This window comes from Callorhinchus milii, unplaced genomic scaffold (assembly GCF_018977255.1).
Source record: "Callorhinchus milii isolate IMCB2004 unplaced genomic scaffold, IMCB_Cmil_1.0 Scaffold13, whole genome shotgun sequence".
NCBI lineage: Eukaryota > Metazoa > Chordata > Chondrichthyes > Chimaeriformes > Callorhinchidae > Callorhinchus > Callorhinchus milii.
The window spans coordinates 3,431,936-3,453,504 of NW_024704754.1; the positions used below are offsets into that span (position 1 = coordinate 3,431,936).

General features: G+C 40.3%; 1 protein-coding gene across 1 annotated transcript in view; it reads left to right on the top strand.

The window, feature by feature from the left end:
- LOC103183744 (follistatin-related protein 5) overlaps positions 1 to 20,734 on the top strand; it is a 108,777-nt gene extending 88,043 nt beyond the window's left edge. Inside the window, exons 6-14 of the mRNA XM_007901388.2 lie at positions 550 to 670; positions 1,414 to 1,575; positions 3,380 to 3,514; positions 10,966 to 10,992; positions 13,924 to 14,042; positions 16,937 to 17,083; positions 17,664 to 17,771; positions 18,079 to 18,203; positions 19,979 to 20,734. Of these exons, the coding sequence (XP_007899579.2) occupies positions 550 to 670; positions 1,414 to 1,575; positions 3,380 to 3,514; positions 10,966 to 10,992; positions 13,924 to 14,042; positions 16,937 to 17,083; positions 17,664 to 17,771; positions 18,079 to 18,203; positions 19,979 to 20,681 (1,647 nt within the window). The 3' untranslated portion in view covers positions 20,682 to 20,734. The remainder of the gene's footprint in view (positions 1 to 549; positions 671 to 1,413; positions 1,576 to 3,379; positions 3,515 to 10,965; positions 10,993 to 13,923; positions 14,043 to 16,936; positions 17,084 to 17,663; positions 17,772 to 18,078; positions 18,204 to 19,978) is intronic.
- Positions 20,735 to 21,569: the final 835 nt, after the last annotated feature.

The following is a 21,569-nucleotide window of genomic DNA, read 5'->3' on the forward strand; positions in this document are numbered from 1 at the left end:
TTATTCCACACACCTCTGTTTACCTAGCAGTAATTAGGAACCCCATTGCTAGTTGATTGGCAGATTGCTTTTCCGGGGATAATAATTCCTTCAAAATAAATAAAAAATAATTTGGTCGCCTACAACATACACAGTCAATTCACTTTACAGTATATTCTGTGAAGCGCTTTGAGACGTCTCGAAGACGTGATCAGGCGCTATATCAAATACAAGGATTACTTTTATTGTCATTATATAATTGGTCATTCACTCCATGGCTGTTGGTGGGCCATTGCTGTGTGCAATTGGCTGCTGTCTTTCGCCCACAAAATACAAAATACATAAGCAATCCACCTTATAGTATATCCTGTGAAACCCTTTGAGATATCTCAAAGACATGATAAGGCGCTATATCAAATGCAAGGATTATTATCGGTATTATTATCCCCTTGCAACTTTATTTTGCTCGGATTGTCATTATATTTTGCTATCACTGTTGCCCTTTCTGAAGTGTCTGGACTTCGATGTAACACTGATAGTAACACTATGATTTGTCTCTCTTGTGTGCAGGACTTTGGTGATGATGGCTCCCTATATATCACCAAGGTTACAATGATCCACTTGGGGAATTATACATGCCATGCTTTTGGCTATGACGAGCTCTTCCAGACCCACATCCTCCAGGTGAATGGTTAGTAAATATCATACCTGATAGTAACAAACAGCCTCCAAGAACTGTATTGCCTGTGATTATTTTACATCCTAAAGCTATGTTTTATCAATTATAAATGACAGCTTGATATTTGTGGTGGATGTCGATTCTCTTTTGAGCATTAGGAAAAATTATTGTAAAGGATGATGAAGTCAGCAAGCTGCTGTTTGAAGAGCAGAGCCACAAAACTGTATGAGTTTGGCGCGGATCGAGATTCGCAATCTGTCTGTTGATTTGCAGTAAAGGGTAATAAATTGGAGTTTGTTGATTCTGTGGCTGCAACATCAGACTCCCAACCCTTTGAATTTGAATTTGGAATGCAATCTCTATGAGTTTCGGAGTCAGAAAGTTGCGGGTTGAAGCCCCTCGTCGAGAATACCACCACAGTTCAGCTAAGTGGTTCTTGTGGAGTTCTGTAGCGTATTGGTTAGAACACTCGCCTTGCAAGCCAGAGGACCCGGGTTCAAATCCCAGCGGCCGGACGAAACCTTAAGCAAATTTCCATACTCTGTTTACCAGGAGAATTGGGTTGCAGGTAACAAATCAGGATGTTTGTTATCGCTCAACTCAAATATGATGTAAAATAATAATGTCTTTTGATTAATATTTGTGATGTTGCAGATGCTCAACGGTTTTCTGTGATACATGTAAGGACTGTTATGGGTTGCCATTAATGTTGTGTGAGATATTCATTGCATAATTCATTTTGCTTGTGTCTTTAGTTCCGCCAGTGATCAGAGTGTACCCAGAGAGCCAGGCACAGGAGCCTGGAGTGACTGCCAGCTTGAAGTGCTATGCAGACGGCATTCCCAACCCCCAAATCACTTGGCTGAAGAATGGTCTGGACATTTCTCCAAGATTCCCAAAGCAACTCACACTGTTAGGTAGTATCTGAATTCCATTGATAGTCACTGATTCGCGAAGGTTTCTAACTATGTTAAACAGCTAGCAAAAGGTTTTGAGAAGATGTGATGACACCAGATTCCAAAGTTGCTAGTAAGAAATGTATCCTTGCATTTGGTTTTGCCACAGTCTAAAGAGGACACAGACACACTAAACGTGTGTTTTGAATTGATCACTAAAAGGATCCATGATATCAGGAAGGGTATTGACTAAGTAAACCACCAATAGAAAATAATCCAAACATTGTACATCTCCCAGGTAGTAGCTCAGGAAACTATTCACATAGGCAGTGAAATAATGGTCGGTCTGAATCCATTCTAGTCTGAGTTGGGCCAAAGGGAGAATTTTCCAATGTTAATTCATATGTATCCAATTTGCAACATTTCTTCACCCAGGAGGACGAGGTGGGGGTACATTATTCCTGGTAGAAAAAATTGGAAGGGAATTAATATTTTAGGAATTTAGATCAAAATGACCTGTAAATAGACTTGTTCACGTTCCATCCATGACTTGAAATTGCAATTGCTCAATAATTTTGTATTTGAGAAATCAAATGACATGTGGGATTGGACAACGGATTAGCACACTCTGCTTTCACTTTGCATGTTTGATTGTGATGCGGATTGGTGGGATGATAATCTTTTCTCTCTCTTGACGTTAAGGGTTACAGTTCCTAGTGAATGTGGAACTAAATCGGCACTAAATTGGCAGATTCACCGAAAAAATGGTACTACATTGGCCTTAGTTAGAAAACGGTGCAGTTGGAATGCACTTCAGAGGCCGAATTTTAACTTGCGTTTACTCCCGAGAAAGAGGAAGCTTTGTTCTGCTTGTAACCCGAATTGAAAGCGCTTTACTTGCCGTTCAAAATGATTCAATTCTTGAGCACTGGCGTATTTCAACTTGGTGAGCACAAAAGGTAACAAGAATTGGAGAAACAAAATATTGGTTGGGATGGTGGATAAAAGTTTTGGAGTGCTAACCAACAGGTGCAGTGTGAAACTAGTATTCCCCAGTCTCCGACTCAGTATGTGACAATTACTATGAGATTCACGACGATGAGAAGTTCCCCCTAATCTCAAGGGAGTGGCACTAATGAGCTACTGCTGATCGATTTCCCCAAAAGATAAGGCAGGAAAATAGAATATCTCAACCGTAACTGTGTTCCTCTCAGTAGCTAGTTCTGGAATAGAAACATAGAAACAGGAGTAGGCCATTCAGCCCCCTAAGTCTGTTCTGCCATTCTATATTTTTCCCTCTGCCGATTATTTCAAATATTTTTTAGGTCTGTTGACATGGAGTTATCCTTATGTAGGAATTACTGACCGATATTATAACGCTTCAATGTTTTTATTAACTCAGAATATTTCAGCTTCAATTGCATGAGAGTGAGCGATACAGTTGAGTTTTCTTTATATTATGGGGCTCAATAATACCTCCAATCGGGACCCCAATCATATTCCTTATCCTCGTCATTTAAAAGAATAGAAAAATAATCAACAGAAATGAAATGACAGGAAAAAAACAGAAAGATTTTTAATGCTGATTTTTTGTTTAAAAAATGGTTGATTTTTGGAAGATTCCCTGGTAGCGGGCTCCACTTTCGCCCACAACTATACGGTCAATTCACTTTACAGTCTATTCTGTGAAGCGTTTGAGACGTCGAGAAGACGTGAAAAGCGCTATATCAAATGCAAGGATTTATTATTAAGTAGTGATTTGTAATGTGGAATTATTTTGTATTGTGTGTTCCCTTTTGTTTCTTATTCTTTTACATTTCTATAGCAAACGGAGGTGAAATTCACATTAAGAGTGTACGATATGAAGACACAGGAGCGTATACATGCATCGCGAAAAACGAAGCAGGGGTGGACGAGGACATCTCATCCCTTTTTGTCGAAGATTCAGCTCGAAAGACTCGTATGTCAAACACGCATTAAGCTCTTTGTTTTTTACTGAGTCTACAAAGTGTGTTTGGTATTGATCCTAGGTGAAACGTCAGCACAGACAAATGATCTGTAAGGTTTCTTTCTCTGCTAATTATAAAGAGTTTGGAGGAGTCTTAACACTGTGGGTCTGAGATTGTATCCCAGTAACCGCCAACAATTTGGTAGTGACAAAACTACTCTTTTTTCAGGAAGCCCATGAGATGGTTTTCCTCCACCGAAATAGAAACGTATCCAGTTAAATAGCACATATTTTGTTTTGCTCCCTTTCCCGAGGTGAAGGCAACCTCTTTATTATGCAAAAATCTATTTTTAACTCATAGCCAGGGTGGGATTTGATGGGATTTCTTCATTGATTGCATAAGTGATGACTCCTCTGCTATCTCATCTAAGCATTTATTCTTCATATAAGAGTCTGTACGGTGAGTGATGTCAGGCTGTTCAGCTTGAAACTGTTCCAGCTAAGCCTGATTCCGATGCTGTCATCATTAATATCCAGCACTGGCTGATATTCCCTTCCCTAGGGATACTGAATCCATTTATAATGCAACACGACCAACTTGGCTGATGTATTTGTTCACTGGGAGAGGAGATCATTGTCTCATGAAATGAATCATAAAATTAAAAAGTAAACAAACCAACCAGACTCCCATCAAGTACAATAAAGGTAACAACACCATGGTAATGACATTGACAAATATCTGGTTATTGAAAAGGGTTAATATTTCTAAGGATAAGTACATTCACCTCTACAATGATTTATTCTGCAGAGACTCTAGACACTATTGTTCCAGGAGAGCTGGAACCTCTTGTCTGACAAATCTCGTAAGCTTTTTTGAGGAGGTAACAGCCCAAATTGACTGGGAATTCATACAATGTAATATATCTAGACTTCCAAAAGGCGTTCGACAAAGTACCACATGAAATAGTCCTTCACAACTGTGGTAATGGGGAATCAAGGGCGAGTCATAGACATGGATTCAGAAATAGCTGAAAGGAAGGAAACAAAGGGTCCTTGTTAGGGGAGATAGGTCAAGATGGGGATCTTTATTAAACAAAATGTCTCAGAAATCAATGACTGGCAAAATAAATATAATAGTTAAATGCAAGGTATTACAATTAATAAGTAATACTAGGAAACACAGGTATTCCATGGATGAGTTAGAAATTGCCAAAGGAGAAGCTGGGACCCTTCCTGTTCTGTGTATGTATTAATACTTGATTAATATTAATCTGCAGACCCACTGTAAAATAATTACATCTGCAGGTGATACTAAGTTACGGGGAATCAGGGAAGGCAGCAAAGATCCAAAAGAGAGTTTGATAGGGTATGCACTTGGGCCAATAGGAACATAGGAACAGGAGTAGGCCATTCAGACCCTCAAGCCTGTTCTACCATTCTATAAGATCATGGCTGATCTGTACCTCAATTCCAATTATCCACCCATGCCCCACATCCCTTGATACTTCTACCTAACGAATATCTATCCACCTCAGTCTTGAAAATTTGACTGGACCCAACATCCACAGCCTTTTGGGGGAGAGAGTTCCAGATTTCCACTGCCCCTTTGGATGAAAAAACACCTCCTGCTTCCACTCCTAAATGCCTTAGCTCTTAGCTTAAGATTAAGCTGCCTTGTTTCACCCACAGTAAAGGGTGGGGGGGGCGGGGTAAGATTTTTTTTCCCTCCAGACCAATCTTCTGATCTTGTGAACCAGGGGATTGTCTCATTTAAAATGAACTTGGTCGGGTATTTTAGATTGATGTCCGGGAGATTATTGCACACTGTCTTTGGAGGTAAGAGAGAAATATAACTATGTTTTGTTTTCCTGAAGGCTATTTGCCTCCGTGATGATTACATCGGTGAATCAATGATAGCATAGGTTGTACATGGCCTTTTGGAAGGAGAGGGCTTGATGGACCAAATACTTTTTTCTCATTCCATATACCTTATGAGATCTCAAGTAATTCGAACCTTCTTGTTTTGAAACGCTTGCCTGGCCAACAAAAATGGCTTTCAATTTGGAGAGAAAAACAATTCTCTTTGTATTTGTAGTCGAATAGCTTGTTTGCAACAGGCCATTAGGAGAATGAATCCATGCAGACCTAGAACAGGTTAACCCAGAATTTATCAGATGTGGAAAGTGGTGCCACATTTTTTATAATGTATAAAACAATTTACCGACACAAGCAAACTTGACCACAGATGCAATACAATACATCTTTTCCAAAGATGCAATACAATACAAAATTACATTTGTCCAGCGCCTTTCACGTTGGGAGGAAGTCCCAAGGCGCTGGACAGTCAGGAATTTTGGACCCGAGCTGGGGCGGGGTGGTTGGGATCAGGGAGGGTGGAGGGCAGGGAGGGTAGGAGGGTGGCCGAAGGCGCAGTCGAAGAGGAGGGTCTTGAGACGTGCCTTGAAGGAGGCAAGGGAGGGAACGAGGCGAAGGGAATGTGGATGGAGTTTCAAAGGGTGAGGGCAGAGAAGCTGAAGGCCGGAGCCTGCTGAGCCGAGGGAGCGGAAAGGTTGATATGGGATGCTCAATTGTTCTGCAAGACGTTGAAGTAGGATACCGTTTGTTGTCAATTATCCATTCTTGGGCTCCTCCATTGAAAAGAAACATATTGCATGGTGTGGTACTGCTGTGGTCTGTTTTATAAAGCAGGAAAGTCTCAGAAATTATCATTGTTCTGTTCTACGTAACTTTATATATGCTGGGGAACATCCTGAGGCCAGCTTCCCTTCCAAGGGGTGGTGGGGTTGATGGGGGAAGCAGTTCTGATCGCTCACAAGTGATCGCTGCTGGAAATTATTGTGTATGAATGATAAGATCAGGCTTAGCATGATCCCTCCCAAATTTTTTCGTGGTCTCAGGTCAAGGTCAATGAACAAAGATACTTTGGGCGAGGTACTAATAGGCTAATCAATACCCCAAGAGTACAAGAGAAAACTAAAAGGTCTAACATTGCTGAAATGTCTTCAAGGCCCATTACTTGATGGTTAAACCCACTGATTAAGGTTTCTCTCTCTACTGACTGCTCCAAAATCATAACGAAAAACAAGGAAAATCAATTTTATTTTCATGACACAAAACAAAATCCAGAAACAATAACATTCCTCAAGAATTAAAACAAAACATATTTGTGGTTTATGTAGGGTGTAATTTCTGTAAATTGCTTTGTGGTTTCAGTGCCTGTTGTGCCCGAAGGCTTTTCATTTAATTTTAGCAACGCTGGAATTTAAATGAAAATATTTTTATAAGTTCTTCTATTACATGCTTCACTGCTTGCACATGGCCAACACAGTATTTTTCAGACAGTCATTGGGAAGGTGTCTTGAGATATGTGGTGATTTTTAATTAAAACTTAACTGGACATTCACAATAGGACCTCAATAGGTCCTTTAATCATTTAAAAATTTTGGGATTAAAAAAACACTTGTACTACTTTGGATGTTATTTGAAGCAGCAGAGTCTTTCGTCACCTCAGAGCAAAACAAGATCCAAAAACACAAGAAAAGGTTGTTGAAGAACCTTATTGCTCTATAAACAGTAAGTGGGGCATCAGGATCCCTTTTAGAAAAACAAATGGCCTTTAAAAGAAAATACTCCAAAATTCATATTAAAATAAATGTTTAGCACTGGATGGCGTTCCAGAGAGTGAGAGGAGAATGGCTGAAAGCCTGAGAACCCACCTGCGGATGCTAGGACTGTGTTTGCTGAGCAAAGGGAATAGCTTGGTATGTAGGGATGAAGGAGGTCACAGAGTTAAGATGGGCTGAGATCATAGAGGGATTTGAAGGTGGAGAACAAGCATCTTCAACTTGATCCGCGAGGTGATAGGGAACCGATTGAACTGAGGGAGTTTGGGAGTGATAGGCTTATGGAGTCTGGTACAGGAAAGGACATGGCTACAGATTCTGGAGAGTCTGCAGCTTGCGTAGATAAGAGATGAGGAGTCTGGCAAGCAAGAAAGTCTTTATGAAAATGAGTTTGGCAGATTTGAATTGCGGTAGAATGGGAGGAGCAAGTGTATGTTTTTTTGTCATAATGTATTCTACTATTTAAGTCACAATTTAATAATAATAATAATCCTTGCCAGAGATGCCACCTTGTCTTACCTTATGATGAGTATTGGTTCTTTTTAAGAACTGAGGAAATTGTGACTTCAAAATTTGAAATTAATTTAAGAATTTTCTTTAATTTTTTGTGATATTACATTTGAAGACAAAGTGGACTTATAAGCTGTTACAAACTCTGTCTCCTGAATGTGAATGATTTCTGACCGTCTGTCCTCAGCTTGGGCACACATACGAATGATATTAACACTACAGCATTCAATACCTTCTTAGAAAGAAGTTCACAGTCACAGTGTAATTCAGGGGCTATTGTAATTATGAAGACTGAATCGGTCAGTGGATTTTCCACTGAATTTTAATTAACAGAGTTTGCAGAAACTCACAGAGATGGTAGATATTACAGTGTGACTTCGATGAAAGTGCTTTTAAGAAAGAGAATGCCCGTTATAAATGGAGATGTTATTTTGGCCCTTTTTTTTGTTGCTGCAGTTTGAACTGTCTTGAGTCTCTCTCAGCTCCTGGAGCAGTCCTTCTTCCAGTCTTCTTTTGTTCCCCTCTGTCCACGCTCCCCTCTTTTCAGAGCTCACCCCTCTCAGACTCCATCGTTCCGTCTCCCCCACCCCCCCACCCAACGCTAAGCAGAAGTGTGAACACAACAAAGACAGGACATCGTTGGGAATTAGTATTATTTGCTGGAGTGTAGCTTGGGGCCTGGAGACCATTCAGCGGAGTTTCAGTTGGAGACGAGAATGGTCGTTTCTCCTGTCTGGCTTTGATCAGAGCAGAAGGTGTTTCATCCGTGAGGGCACTTGATCCGTGTTATTAATTGGTGTTTGCCGGGCCATTGAAACCAGTGTTGCGATACCCCTTTGAAAACCAAACAGCGACCATCGACACCCCCATGCTGACTGATCTCATGGTTGACTCGCTCAGCAGAGAGTCGAGCCAACAGCTCAGTTCTACGCCCCAGCGTCTAGTTCTAGTTCCTCATGTATATTTGTTGCACACCCTAAGACTTGCTGGAATTTTGATCCTCGGATCTTGGTGTTTGCAAACAAAACCCCCAAAAATCCTGAAGGTGCTGCCCCATTAATAAAATAATATTTTGGGGGGATTTGTTTTTATCTGAAGAAAAGTAATTCAAACTCCTGTGTAATACCACTGACATTGCAATACCACGCAGTAACAATAGCATTTTAATTTCCACTGGTATTTAGTTACATTGGAGTTGATGAGCTGTCTCTGTAGCTAATAAATCTCTCTCATACAGACTTGATTCCCTTTGTGCCATTAAACTGGTTCCAAACACATGAATCCAGATCTCATGCTTCAGGGCAGGATATTAATCAAACGGGGTTGGCCGATCATCTCATACCAAGTAAAATCAAAGGGAGAGTGCAACAAATTGAAGAAAATCATTAACCATAACTTTACAACTTCATACTTGCATTTTGCATATATATATATGAGTGATTTAAAAGGCTCTAATCCCATCAAAAATTTCAGATAACGTTGTCAACTGTGTGAGTGTTGGAGGTGTTGTGTACACTAAGGACAGCATCTCCAACAATGTAGCACATCGCAACCACTGCTGTGGAGCGTCCTAGCCTACATAAGTTCCAAGTCCCAACTTATGGGTTTGAACCCCAAACCTTTTGACTGAATACAATACAATATACATTTTTTGTATAGCGCCTTTCCCGTCGGGAGGACGTCCCAAGGCGCTGACTCGAAAGCAAGAGTGCTAGCAACTGATCTGGGCTGACACACAGTATTATAAGATTAGTTTGGCCCATCCGATCTCATCCTTCCAGAACAACAACAAAATTACATTTATATAGCGTCTTTCACGTTGGAAGGATGTCCCAACCCCCGGATAATTACCCAGCCGAGGATGCGGCTGATCGGCTCACAGAGCTTAGTGAAGTGAATGATAATTTTATTTATTTTTTGGTCAGTGGAGTATTTGACACATGCCACAGACATGCGTGTTACAGAAAATCAAATTTCCAGTACTGCAAGCATTTTTTCATCAGTAACCTATCTTCACGCTATGGAACTAATTTCTCCACACTTCCTCCTCTACACTAATCCTATTAGGGCTCACGGTTTAAACACACAGTTCAAACAACATGGATGAATTGAAGACTGAAGCCGTGTGATTTTTTCTGTAATGGTCCAATGCTAAATGGGGTTGGGATTGTGGGCTTTGTTGATTGAGATGTTTAAACATTATATACCAGGCACAATGTTTTCACTGACCATTAAAACTCAATTGCTGATATATTTAAACAGTAGTTGGGGGAGTTTCAAGATGGGAGTATTCATTTGTGTTGGCCAGCTATAATTATACAACCATAAGAAACGGGACATCTTCTCTCCATTCCTGTCTGATGTTCCTTCACCTAGTATTTTAGAATGGAGATTATTGCGGCCTCTAAATGTTACTTTTTTCTTGATCCCTTTTCTTCTTCAAGGCCATGTGCAAATGTATTTCACAATGACTGATCTCAATGGTATATTTAATGCAAATGTATGTCTTGAAAAATGACACAGGAGGCTCCAGACAAAGAGATGAGCTGTGTATTCTTGCCTGTTCTCTCTCGCTCTTCTGCTGACTTCCTTCTGTTCACCTGTGTTGATGTGTGGTTTACTGAGCAGAAGCCAGATCATTTCCCACAGAGAGTGGAGAGAGCCCTGAGTCTTCAGGCTGCTCACACATATCTCCTATGATCAGCTGTAAAAAAAACATTGGTAGAGGCCTGGGAGCAGGTCATCTGACCTCTTCGTCACAGTTGAAGTGAGGAGATCAGGGAATGGGAAGAAAACAGAGGGACTTAAGTCTCAAAACAAAATGGAACCGATAGACTTAGCCATAAAATAAGAGGTGTGTAAATATAACCAGTGTTGCAATCAGTCACTCTTTTATTTTCAGGAGCGTTTTGTAAATCGCAATGACATTAAGAACATAAGAATTTACTGGCGATAGAAGACCAAGGTCCATCTAGTTCGCCTTTGCCTTCCACCATCCTGGCTGTCCCTTTGACATGTCGTGTCCCAAACTATATACTGTATCCCCGGATATTATTTTACAGCAAAAATCTATCGAATTTGTTCTTAAAACAGCAATGTGGTATAAATCATATCTAGCGCATTAAGTCTAATGGTGAAAGTTTCTGATTTCAGTCAGCATTGGCAAAAAAAAATATTTAAGGCTAAGAAAAATGTCTTTCGATAATAGATATAAACAACTCGTTGCATGTGTGAATGAACTGAAATTTTGACATTTTTTTTCTTTTTTTTTAAACCATTTTCTGCTTTCTCCAATCTCTGATGCTGCAGTTGCAAACATACTGTGGCGAGAGGCAGGTACTGCAGTGCAATGTTGTGTTGTAGTGATTATGTGCTTGTCTTCTGTTTGTAGCACAACTTATTAGTTCTATCAACAGGTCCTTCTCCTTGCTGTGCCCCCAAGTCGAGGGTTCCTGTTACCTCCGAAACAGGCTGCATTATTTCCAATATCATCCAAAAATTTCTTGTTTTTATTTAACCACTATTAAAACCAAATCTGACTTAGAGTCGGTTGCATTAACTCGCTATTGTTTCCTTTTGGCGAATAGATATTAGAAGCATTCAATCGATCAATCGAACGATCAATCGAACGATCAATCAATCAATCAATCAATCAATCACCCATGTTAAAAGAGAATCTTGTGCAGTGAAGCAGTGCTTGGTGAGGGAGAGGAGTTTGTTTTCGTGTTGATTATGTGACTTCATGTGATAATCTTTTCAGACTCCCAGTTCCCTTGCGGAGACTGTGGGTAAAAAAACAACTGTTGCTAAAATGCTTGCCCAGTGCTACTCTTTGACTGGCAACGAGGAGGTGTGCTGGAGTCGAGGGCAATGCCCTTTCATTCAGCTTTCCTTCTTAAATACAGTCATCATACAGAAGTATTTTTCTGTATGTTTCTACAAAGTTAAGACTGAATTGACACTCCCAAATTCTGGGTGTTCTAAAATACTAGATCAACAGAGTAATTCGAGGTACAAGTAGAATTTCTTCCCAAGTGTGCCTCTAACTCATGGTCATTTAGAACTGAATTTTTAAATTGAACAACGGTGGTGATAGAAATCCTAGTGTCAACCGGAAGAATAATGGAATCAGTGTTTATTGTTGAAGTGCAGAGGGAACCAACATTAACAAATCGGTAATAATTAAGCAAATTTCTCAAAAAGAAGTTGCTGTTTTAATTGAACGACCCTGATAATCTCAAGCAAATTGTTTCTTTCACTTGTACCCTGAGAAGTCAAGCTGGGGTCCAGATAAATGAGCCAACAGTCCTTTGCACCTTGCCCAAATTTGCCATTCTTTTGAGCCTGAGCAGTGAGTGTCAAAGGTTTTCCAGCCATCTGGTTTCTCATCAACACAGTCTGTGTTTCTCTAAGCAATCTGGCTTCATTGAATTTCCAAATTTGCTGCCCAATTTTCTGCAATAATAATTGTTGAACTCGACAGAGAATGAGGATATTTGGGTTGACATTAATTTGGCAAAAGGATTTGTCAACCGAGTCCGAATATCACTTCCAGATTAAAATAATATTGACAAATCACGTTGGAATCAAGTCTCTGAACTACAGGGACTCACAGAATCATAGAATTATACAACACAGAAGGAGGTCATTCGGCCCATTATGTCTGTGCCGACTCTTTGAAAACAGCTATTCCACTCCCCCGCTCTCTCCCCATAGCCCTGCAAACTTGTCCTCCCCAAATAATTATCAACTTGTCTCTTAGAAGTTGTTATCAAATCTGCTTCCACCACCCTTTCAGGCAATGCATTCCAGATCCGAACAACTCGCTGTGTGAAAACATTTCTCCTCCCCTCCCCTCTGTTTCTTTTAACAACTATTTTAAATTGGTGTCCTCGGGTTACCGACCCACCTGCCAGTGGAAATCGTTTCATCTTGTTCAGCCTATGGAATCCCCTCATAATTTTGAAAACTTCTATTAAGTCTCCTCTTAATCTTCTCTGCTCCAAGGAGAATAATCCGAGCTTCTCTCGCCTCCCCTCATAACTGAAGACCCTCATTCCTGGTACCATCCGGGCAAATCTCCTTTGCATCCTCTCCAATGCCTTGACATCCTTCCTAAGGTGTGGCGCCCAGACCTGAACAGTCTCCGGCTGAGGCCTAACCAGTGTTTTATAAACACTCGCTGACTGACTGGGACTGATGTTATTGTGAATAGGACAATAGGAGTGACTTCTGGATTACACACCAGATATTGGGAAATTCCAGAGAGACGCATGTTTGTAAGATTTTGTCAACAAATTATTTGACAAAATATAATTATCGGCAAAAAATTAACTTCAAGGAAAATTGATTTCATGTTTAGCATACTAATCTATGAGGAAACAATCTCTATATGTTACACAAAGCTACACAATCTCAGGGGCCCTATACAATGTGATAATTAGCACTGATGATAATTAGCATGTTACAATATTCTCAATAATACTGTTTGAATATAATGTTTAACACAGTCTCAATATTACAGTGAGTGTATTATATATAATATATCATAAATATATATTATTCAACATTCAAGATAGAAAAGTACATATTGTATAATGGTCAATGTACTTTATACCCCCATCAAGATACATCTGTTGTGAACTGTAGTGTTAAAGCAATTCACTGAGGCTATCTTGAGTAGGTGGCTTTGGCAGAACATAAATTTACCCTATCAATTCAGGCCTCATAATGTAATTCAGCTCAAGAATGTTCTTTCAAACGTTTTTGTGAACATTTAACAGTCCGTCTTTAATGTTTGTAAAGAAACAATAATGCGACAATACGTTATGAATAATGCCGCACATACGGTGACAGATTACGTGCACATTAATTAAGTTCTTAGATGCTTAAAGCTAAGACCAAGTTAAGTATTCAGTCAGATCCAATTAAAGAAATAATGTTGTTAGAGCCTGTTGCGGAGGTACTAAGGAACCATTGCTGTTATACTTTGGGAATGCACTGATGGAAAATGACCCTTCTGCATTCCTCTACAGATTCACTGTATGCAATTTTTTCAAACCCTTTCTCATGCCAAGTGAAACTTGCCATAGAAAGTTGTTTAGCTGGCAAACACATCCACACAATTTTTTTTTGGAGGAGGCTGTACAATCCAATGCCTTCAAACATTGCTTTTCCTTTTTTCACGATTTTTCAAAAAAATATATATTATTTCGAGGTTTTTTTTTCAAAATGTATGTCAATGAAATGTCGTGTTTTGTCTTCAAGGGCTGAGTGTTGGAAATATGTTCTATGTTTTCTCTGACGATGGAATCGCAATAATCCAGCCAACAGGGTGTGAGATTCAAAGACAGATAAAAGCCAGCGACAAGATTGTTGCAAGCTACGTAAGTGTGAAAGTCCATATGTTTTTATTGCAGCACATATTCCAAATCTGTGTCAGTTTGGCACTGTTATTAACACTCTCACATATTAGTCAGAAGGTTGTGGGTTCAAGCACATTCCAGGGTTTTGAGCTCACAGTCTAGGCTGACATTTCAATGCCGTGCTGCGTTGTTGGAATACTTAAACGTAACTTCAAATGAGATAATCATCAACGTTCCGTCTGCCTGTTCATGTGTGTATTAAAATCCGATGTGGAACCGCTTGAAAAGAGAAGTGAGTTTCTCCCAATGTCCTGGTCAACCACCCCCTGGAGAGAATGGGTCGTTCACTTCATGATTGTCCGGGGCACATTGCCTTGCGCAAGTTGATTGCTGCTTTTGCCAACAAATGCACAGTCACTACACTTCACAGTAAAATCCTGTGGAGTACTTTTGCACGTCTCAATGCCGTGACAAGGCACGACACCGGTTGCAAGGAACATTATTATCATCGCAATATACATTATACTGTAATGTAGTCCATAAATATATATTGTTTACACAGACTATTACATAAAATGTGGAGACAGATTCTGTGTGTGTTACACTGTTAAATTCTTAGCCATTTGAAGGCAAAACAAAGTTAAGTTTTAAGGATTCTGCCACCTGGGAGAAGAAGTTCTTCCAAACCTTACCTTTTACTCCACTTGCCACAATTTTCACACTTTAAATCCCCTTACCAGTGGAAACATTCTTTCAGTATCTTAAATACCTCTATTGAAACACACCTCGAACCATCCCTGCGCCAAAGGAAAGAGTCTTGAGAGTTTTATAATTTGTGAAAAATTTACCTTCACTTTCTTCACTTAGAATGTCCCCGGAATGTACGAATCTGTCGATGCGTTTCAAAAAGAACACCTAATAACATCTCGCCTTATTCTGTAACTTCTGTGTGCTCTTATGTAATTAAGTGGATTGTGAGGCATTTAACTGTTCCTCATTTTAAGGTCAAAGCACAAGAGTTTTTTTTACACCCACATGGTGAAAAAGATTCCTAACACCCACTAGCACTTTCAGCTGATAATGTAAATGTCTGTTTAGCACAAAATATTATGAATGCGTTTGAGTCGCTTCACTTACTAAATTGCCCGAAGTGGTGATGTCATTAGATTTACATATTAAGAGAAGATAATGGATGGAAAATGTAATTTAGGAAGAGCGGAGCTCATTAATATCCATAACGCCAACTCCACTGTTGCGGATGGGATCGTACAGACAAACAGTATGCAACCATTTGAGTGGTAAATTAAAAAATAAATTCCCATGCAGCAACATAAAACATAAAACAAATAACGTTAACAGCATAATCTTTCCCATTGTTTTATAGACACAGCGGATAATGTTTCGCCCACAAAACATACAGTCGATTCACTTTGCAGTGTATTCTGTGAAGCGCTTTGAGATGTCTAGAAGACGTGATAAGGCGTTATATCAAATGCTATTTATTTTATTATTATTAATTCCCTACCAACCTGCCCGCTTCCTCCGTTCATCGGGCTGCTCCATGTCTCCCGCCCGACCCGCCCTACCATCGGTGGCCGAGCTTTCAGCCTCTCTGCCCCCACACTCTGGAACTCCATCCCACGGTCCCTTGGCCTCGCTCCCTCCCTCGCCTCCTTCAAGGCCGGTCTCAAGACTCTTCTCTTCGACCGTGCCTTCGGTCTCCCTCCCACCTCTCTGCCTTCCCTCACCCCTACACCATCCCTCCCCCACGCTCAGGCCCCGACACCTGACTGTTCAGCGCTTTGTGACGTCCTCCTGACGTGAAAGGCGCTCTCTAAATGTAATTTTGTTGTTGTTAATTACCATAAATGGATGAAAAATTCAGTGTGTGATGTGTGATAATCTCACGTTATCACTGTATTTTTACCCCAATATATTTCTTAATAAGCTGGTGTCAATATTGCAATGGGTAGACAATATGTCAGCGTCATTTTCAGAGGTGCAATTACATTATTTTAATATTTATCATATTAAATCTGATAAAAATGCAACATCAAAGTTTGAGATACAAGTGCAGCATGTTTTTTGCAATAACAACTTATCACCAAGGCAAGCAGTCGAGCTGATTTCAGAGCAGCCTATCTCTGAGTACTGCAGGAAATCAGCATATCTGATAGTACTTTACTATAATATAATATAATATAATAATAATCCTTGCATTTTGCCTTCAACTCAGTGAAACCATTGGGCGTCAGCTGACAAATGTCTAATTAGTGACATCATATCAAGGTACAAATCGTGTCTCATCGATTTATGAAGATCCATTGACATTCATTCCAAAGATGATTTAATATCAGCAGATTTTAGCGTGCCACACAGTCCTTGCATCAAGATAGGCAAACATTATAGTCATGTTCTATCACCATTTCACCGTGTATTCTTTATGCTTCAGAAAATACAGAAGCTTCCAGGCTTCTGTAGTAGCCTGGAATCTTTACGTTATCTGACACTTCTAAATATACTCAATTCTTCACTTTATCCCAGTATAGATCATGCAAGCTCTTGAAAGGTGGCTTGGATATATACAAAATGTGCCTTTATCTATAACCTTAGCATTTTTGTTTATCACCTTACAATTTATCAGCTGCCCCTTATTCCAACACAGAACCTGTATGTTTAGACTCAATTGCCTTATACTTTTATAGGGTTTCCGTCCTCTTGTTTTTTACTTTACAGTTAGATACAAAACAAAATCTGAAAGTGTAATCTGAGATGAACTGAATGCAATAAAAGTGACGTCTCGAAGATGTGATAAGGCGCTATATCAAATGCAAGGATTATTATTATCAAGTATTATAATTTTGCTTCCAATGATGAAGACTGCACTTGTCAAACATGGTCTTTCTCCTTTATAGGAAGAGATTTGTCCCAGAGGGGAAGAGGAGACTGTTCAGTGTATATGGGCTTCTGCCGTCAACATCAGAAATAAATATATCTACATCTCCCAGCCCACAAACAACCGAATCCTTATCCTTGACATCCAGAGTCAGAAAGTCTTACAGGTAACCAATGACACCTTATTTGTTGTTTTATTGCTATCAAGTGCAGTTGAGACTTGGACTGAGTGGGTATTTTGGAAAGATGAGATCAAATATGCCAAAGCAGCTTTTTCATTCAGCTTTTTGGGTTCTCTTCACCTTGCTGGCAAAAATGATTGCAAAGTTTGCCCACGGAAACAGTCACTACACTTGACAGAAATGCTCTACGAAGCACAATAATAATTAAATTCTACAAACGCAAAATACTGCCGATGCTGGAAATCTGATCACAAAAACAGAAGTCGCTGGGAACACTCAGCAGGTCAGGCAGCGTCTATGGGGAAAGGAAAGTGAGTCAACATTTCGGGTCCACAACCCTTCGTCAGAACACAATAAATTAAATTCTTTTTTGCTTATAAACCCCCTGCTTTGCGTGTTTTGCCTGACTGCAGTGCAGTTGTTTGCTTGTCTCAATGGCTGTCAATGTCTCTAAATATTTGCCTGAAAATGACCCATTTTATTAATGTTTTAGGATGTAAGGAGAAATACTGGTACATATCTTTTTTGGAAACCGGATAACTTCTTGACGAATCTTCTTCCGCAGGCTGTGTCAACGGATCCTGTCCCTGTGAAATTGCAATATGATAAGTCACACGACCAAGTTTGGGTCCTCAGCTGGGGAGATATGAAGAAAACAAATCCAACTCTACAGGTGTGTAAAAATGGAACATGTCTCGTGTGATCTGAAGATTAAGAAAAGTCGAAACCGTCGTTTTTTTAACTAATACTGTTCAGTGTTAACGAGGGAAGTTTTTAAAAAATCGAAAGTCACAGATTTTATATTTATTTTCAATTGATCTCAACAGAGAGAGAAGGCGAAGGAGGTTAAAAAAAAAGGAGTATTTTGAGCTTGGGAAGAACATGGAAATTCTTGAGCAATGTGGAAATCTAAATCAAAAGTTGGATAGGTGCAGCCTTGTGGTCACTGGTGATTTTTCTGATTGCTCTTCTCTTTGAAGGTTATTACTCAAGCAAGTGGACACAGAGATCATCATACCATCCATACACAGCCAGTTGGCAAACAGTTTGATCGAGTGAATGAATTTTTCATTCCTCCAACTAACCTCATCATCAATCACATTAGGTATGTTTATGCAACTCTTCCAGGTGGTGTAAAGTGCATCTTGTGACAAAGAAAGGGTATTGTGTCTCGGTGCCCGAATGTGAGTGCATCAATCACTGTGCCAGTATGGTCGCTTTACAACCAGTAACCTTTAACGCACCAAGTTTCAAATTTGCACTTTCTTAGGGGCAAACCTCAGTCAACATGTGAAAATCTTGAATATCAATTTGTTTCGGGGGGAAGGTGATATGATAAGATCACCAGCATTGAGGGATCCTGGGAACTGAATAGTTTCCACTTGGAATGAGAGCTGTTGGAAGCCAGTACCTAGAGTCTGTGTTCAAGATCCAGGGCTTGGTATCTATCTTGGTTGGTAACCCGCTGAAGTTTCATACTGATAGAACTGATAGAATCGCCGCTTGATGGGTGGGGATGTGCATCCAAGCTGTGGGTATGAGGTGGAAAGATGATGAATGCGCACACACATTTCATTTCATTTCATACTCAGCTCACAAGGAGTTGCACCTGCTATCTCTCTGCGTACCAATCAATGTGCTATCTAACTAGTCAGGTGGATGCCAGATGATCTAATGACTATCCTCCTGGAGAGGTGCCAAGGACGAAACGTTGGGCAAGTTTCCTCGCTCCACACGCCTCCGTTTACCCAGCAGTATGTAGGAACCTGATTGTTAGTCGATTGGCGGATCGCTTTTCCGGGGGTAATAATGCCTTCAAAACAATATAATAATAATAAATTGGTCACTCAATCAACGACTGTTTGTGGGGACGCTGCTGTGCGCAATTGGCTGCCGCGTTTCGCCCACAAAATATACAGTCAATTGACTTTACAGTAGATTCTGTGAAGCGCTTTAACACGTCTCAAAGACATGATAAGCCGCTGTATCGAATGCAGAGGTTTATTATTATTATTTTTATTATTATCTCTTTGGATTTAAGATGGTCGAAGATGACACGGATACCCTGAAGCATGGGGATAGATTTCCGCGTATGTCAGATACCCGGCTGACCAGAAAATAAAGTCCATTTTCTATAACCTGTTTCAGTATCAAATACTCCCAAATGATCACGACTGTTTGTGGGGACGCTGCTGTGTGCAATTGGCCACCGTGTCGCCACACAGTCAATTCGCTTCACAGTATATTGCGTGAAGCGCTTTGAGATGTCTCGAAGACGTGATAAGACACTATGTCAAAAGGAAGGGTTATTATTATCTACAGTATCTACAGCACGCCAAGCGCAGAGAAAACTTGCAGGTGGCGGCCATAAAAAATGGGCATTAACACCTGGCTTCAAACACGCTCAAGCATTCATCAAATTTCCATCCTGTTATCCACAGCTTGGATGCACATCACCACCCATTGAGTGGTGGTACTATCACCCCTTCGCCCCCCCCCCCCCCCACACACCTCCTCCCCATTTCCTATAATAAGAATAATCTGGCTGGCTTCTTTTAGGTTACTGATCCAGTGCCAATTCCACCTTTAATTGTAGCAGTGTGTGCAGTGGGAACTTGCCCATCGCCTAGAACCTTTGCAGCTGGCAGAGAGGTTTCACCTTCCCATCTGTTTGGGTTAGATTCAGAATAGCAGTTGACTCGATAGTACACCAGCCAGTTTTTCGCTGGTTGACAAATCTTCATTGAAATGAACGGGAACCCATTTTCGCAGATATTACTTACTCTTATCGAACCTTTGCCCTCCTATCCCATTCGCTCAAGAGCTGGAATTATTTGAAATAACCTCCTCATGATTCCCGGTTTGATATTTATTCTGTAGATTTGGATTTATTCTTCACAAGTCGGAGGCTGCGCTTCACAAGATCGATCTGGAGACTGTGGCCTACATCAAAACAATCAGCCTTAACAACTACAGCTGCATCCCACAGGCAATAGCCTACACTCATCTAGGCGGCTATTATTTTATCCACTGTCAGGCTAACAGCTTGGCCAAGTCCCAGCCGCAGATCATTGTAGACAGCGTCACGGATTCTGTGATTGGATACAATGATGAAGTGTCAGGCACACCGTACATCTCTCCTGATGGACATTACCTAGTCAGCACAGATGAGTACAAGGGGCTAATTAGAGTCCAATCTATTACCCACCAGGGAGAGATCAAGCCTGCCTTCGACATCACTACAAATTTGCAAATAGCTGACGTGACCTTTCAGCCATCGTTCACAGAAGCTAACCAGTACTACATCTACGCTAGTTCACGTGTTCAAACAGACGTTCTGTTTCTGGAACTCTCGACGGAAAAGGTGAACATCCTCAAGGGCCTAAAGGATCCCACGGAGCCAGAGGAATGGGTGTGGGACAGAAACAACAGGGTTGTTGTAGGCAGTGGTCTGTTTGGACAGCACCTTGTTACTCCATCCAAGGATTCCCTATTCATCATAGCTGCAAGACAAAACAAATTAAACTGTGAGATATCCAACATAAAAAGAGGTAATGCAATCGTGTGGGTTGGGGAAGCATGATGAGAGATAGTGGAGCTTACATATTATTTTGACCTTTTACACTCCTTTTAAGAGAACTGTACAGTTAGCATATATGCGTTTTTTACACTGAGAAGCAATCTTTAATGTACAACAACTTTGCTGAACTTACAGTGTTTTGAACATGATGAACGTGATAAGGGTGTTAGTTGCAACTATTACCTGAATAATAGAGTAACCCTTTGAGTATCAATTCTACATCTTTAAATTACTCACTGTGTCTGCCAATAAAGATAACTATTTTCTATAACTTTCCACTGTGGAGTATGATAAATGTAGCCTGAAAAATGATCAGAGCTATGTGTGCAGTACTTTTGTGATCTGTAGCGATTATACGTTCCACTTGGCTATCAATTCATCGCTTCATCCCATTAATTTTGGTATATGAGTGCTATTCTCAAAGTTCTCAAAGGGTTACAAAGCAGTTACCAGCATTATGTTATTCAACTAATTGTTGCTTAAAATATTGCCTCTTTCCCATGGGTTTTGTGAGATTCTTTTAATATGGTTTATTGGCGTAGGTCGTACAGTATCCTAAAAGTTTCAATTGTTTTCTTCTGTGATCTCATTGTAGATGGTGAGGACCCGTCTCACAATGTAGAGCCCCAAAAATGACACAAATAGAAGTCAGCAGAAGCGGTGAATTCACACAGTGTTGTATTGGTGTATTAGGTAACCCTGATGTTGCACAAGTGTTATTCAGAGATAGGGTGGAGAAAACACTTCCAGTAGGATTACCAGTGTTAAAAAAAATGCAAGATTCATTGGGGAATTTGAAAATGAAACACCGCTATTGTGCTTCGAGCTTGATTGAGATTAGCTTTTTTCTCATTAAGAGAAACTCAAAGCCTCTGTCACGTCCAAAGGAGC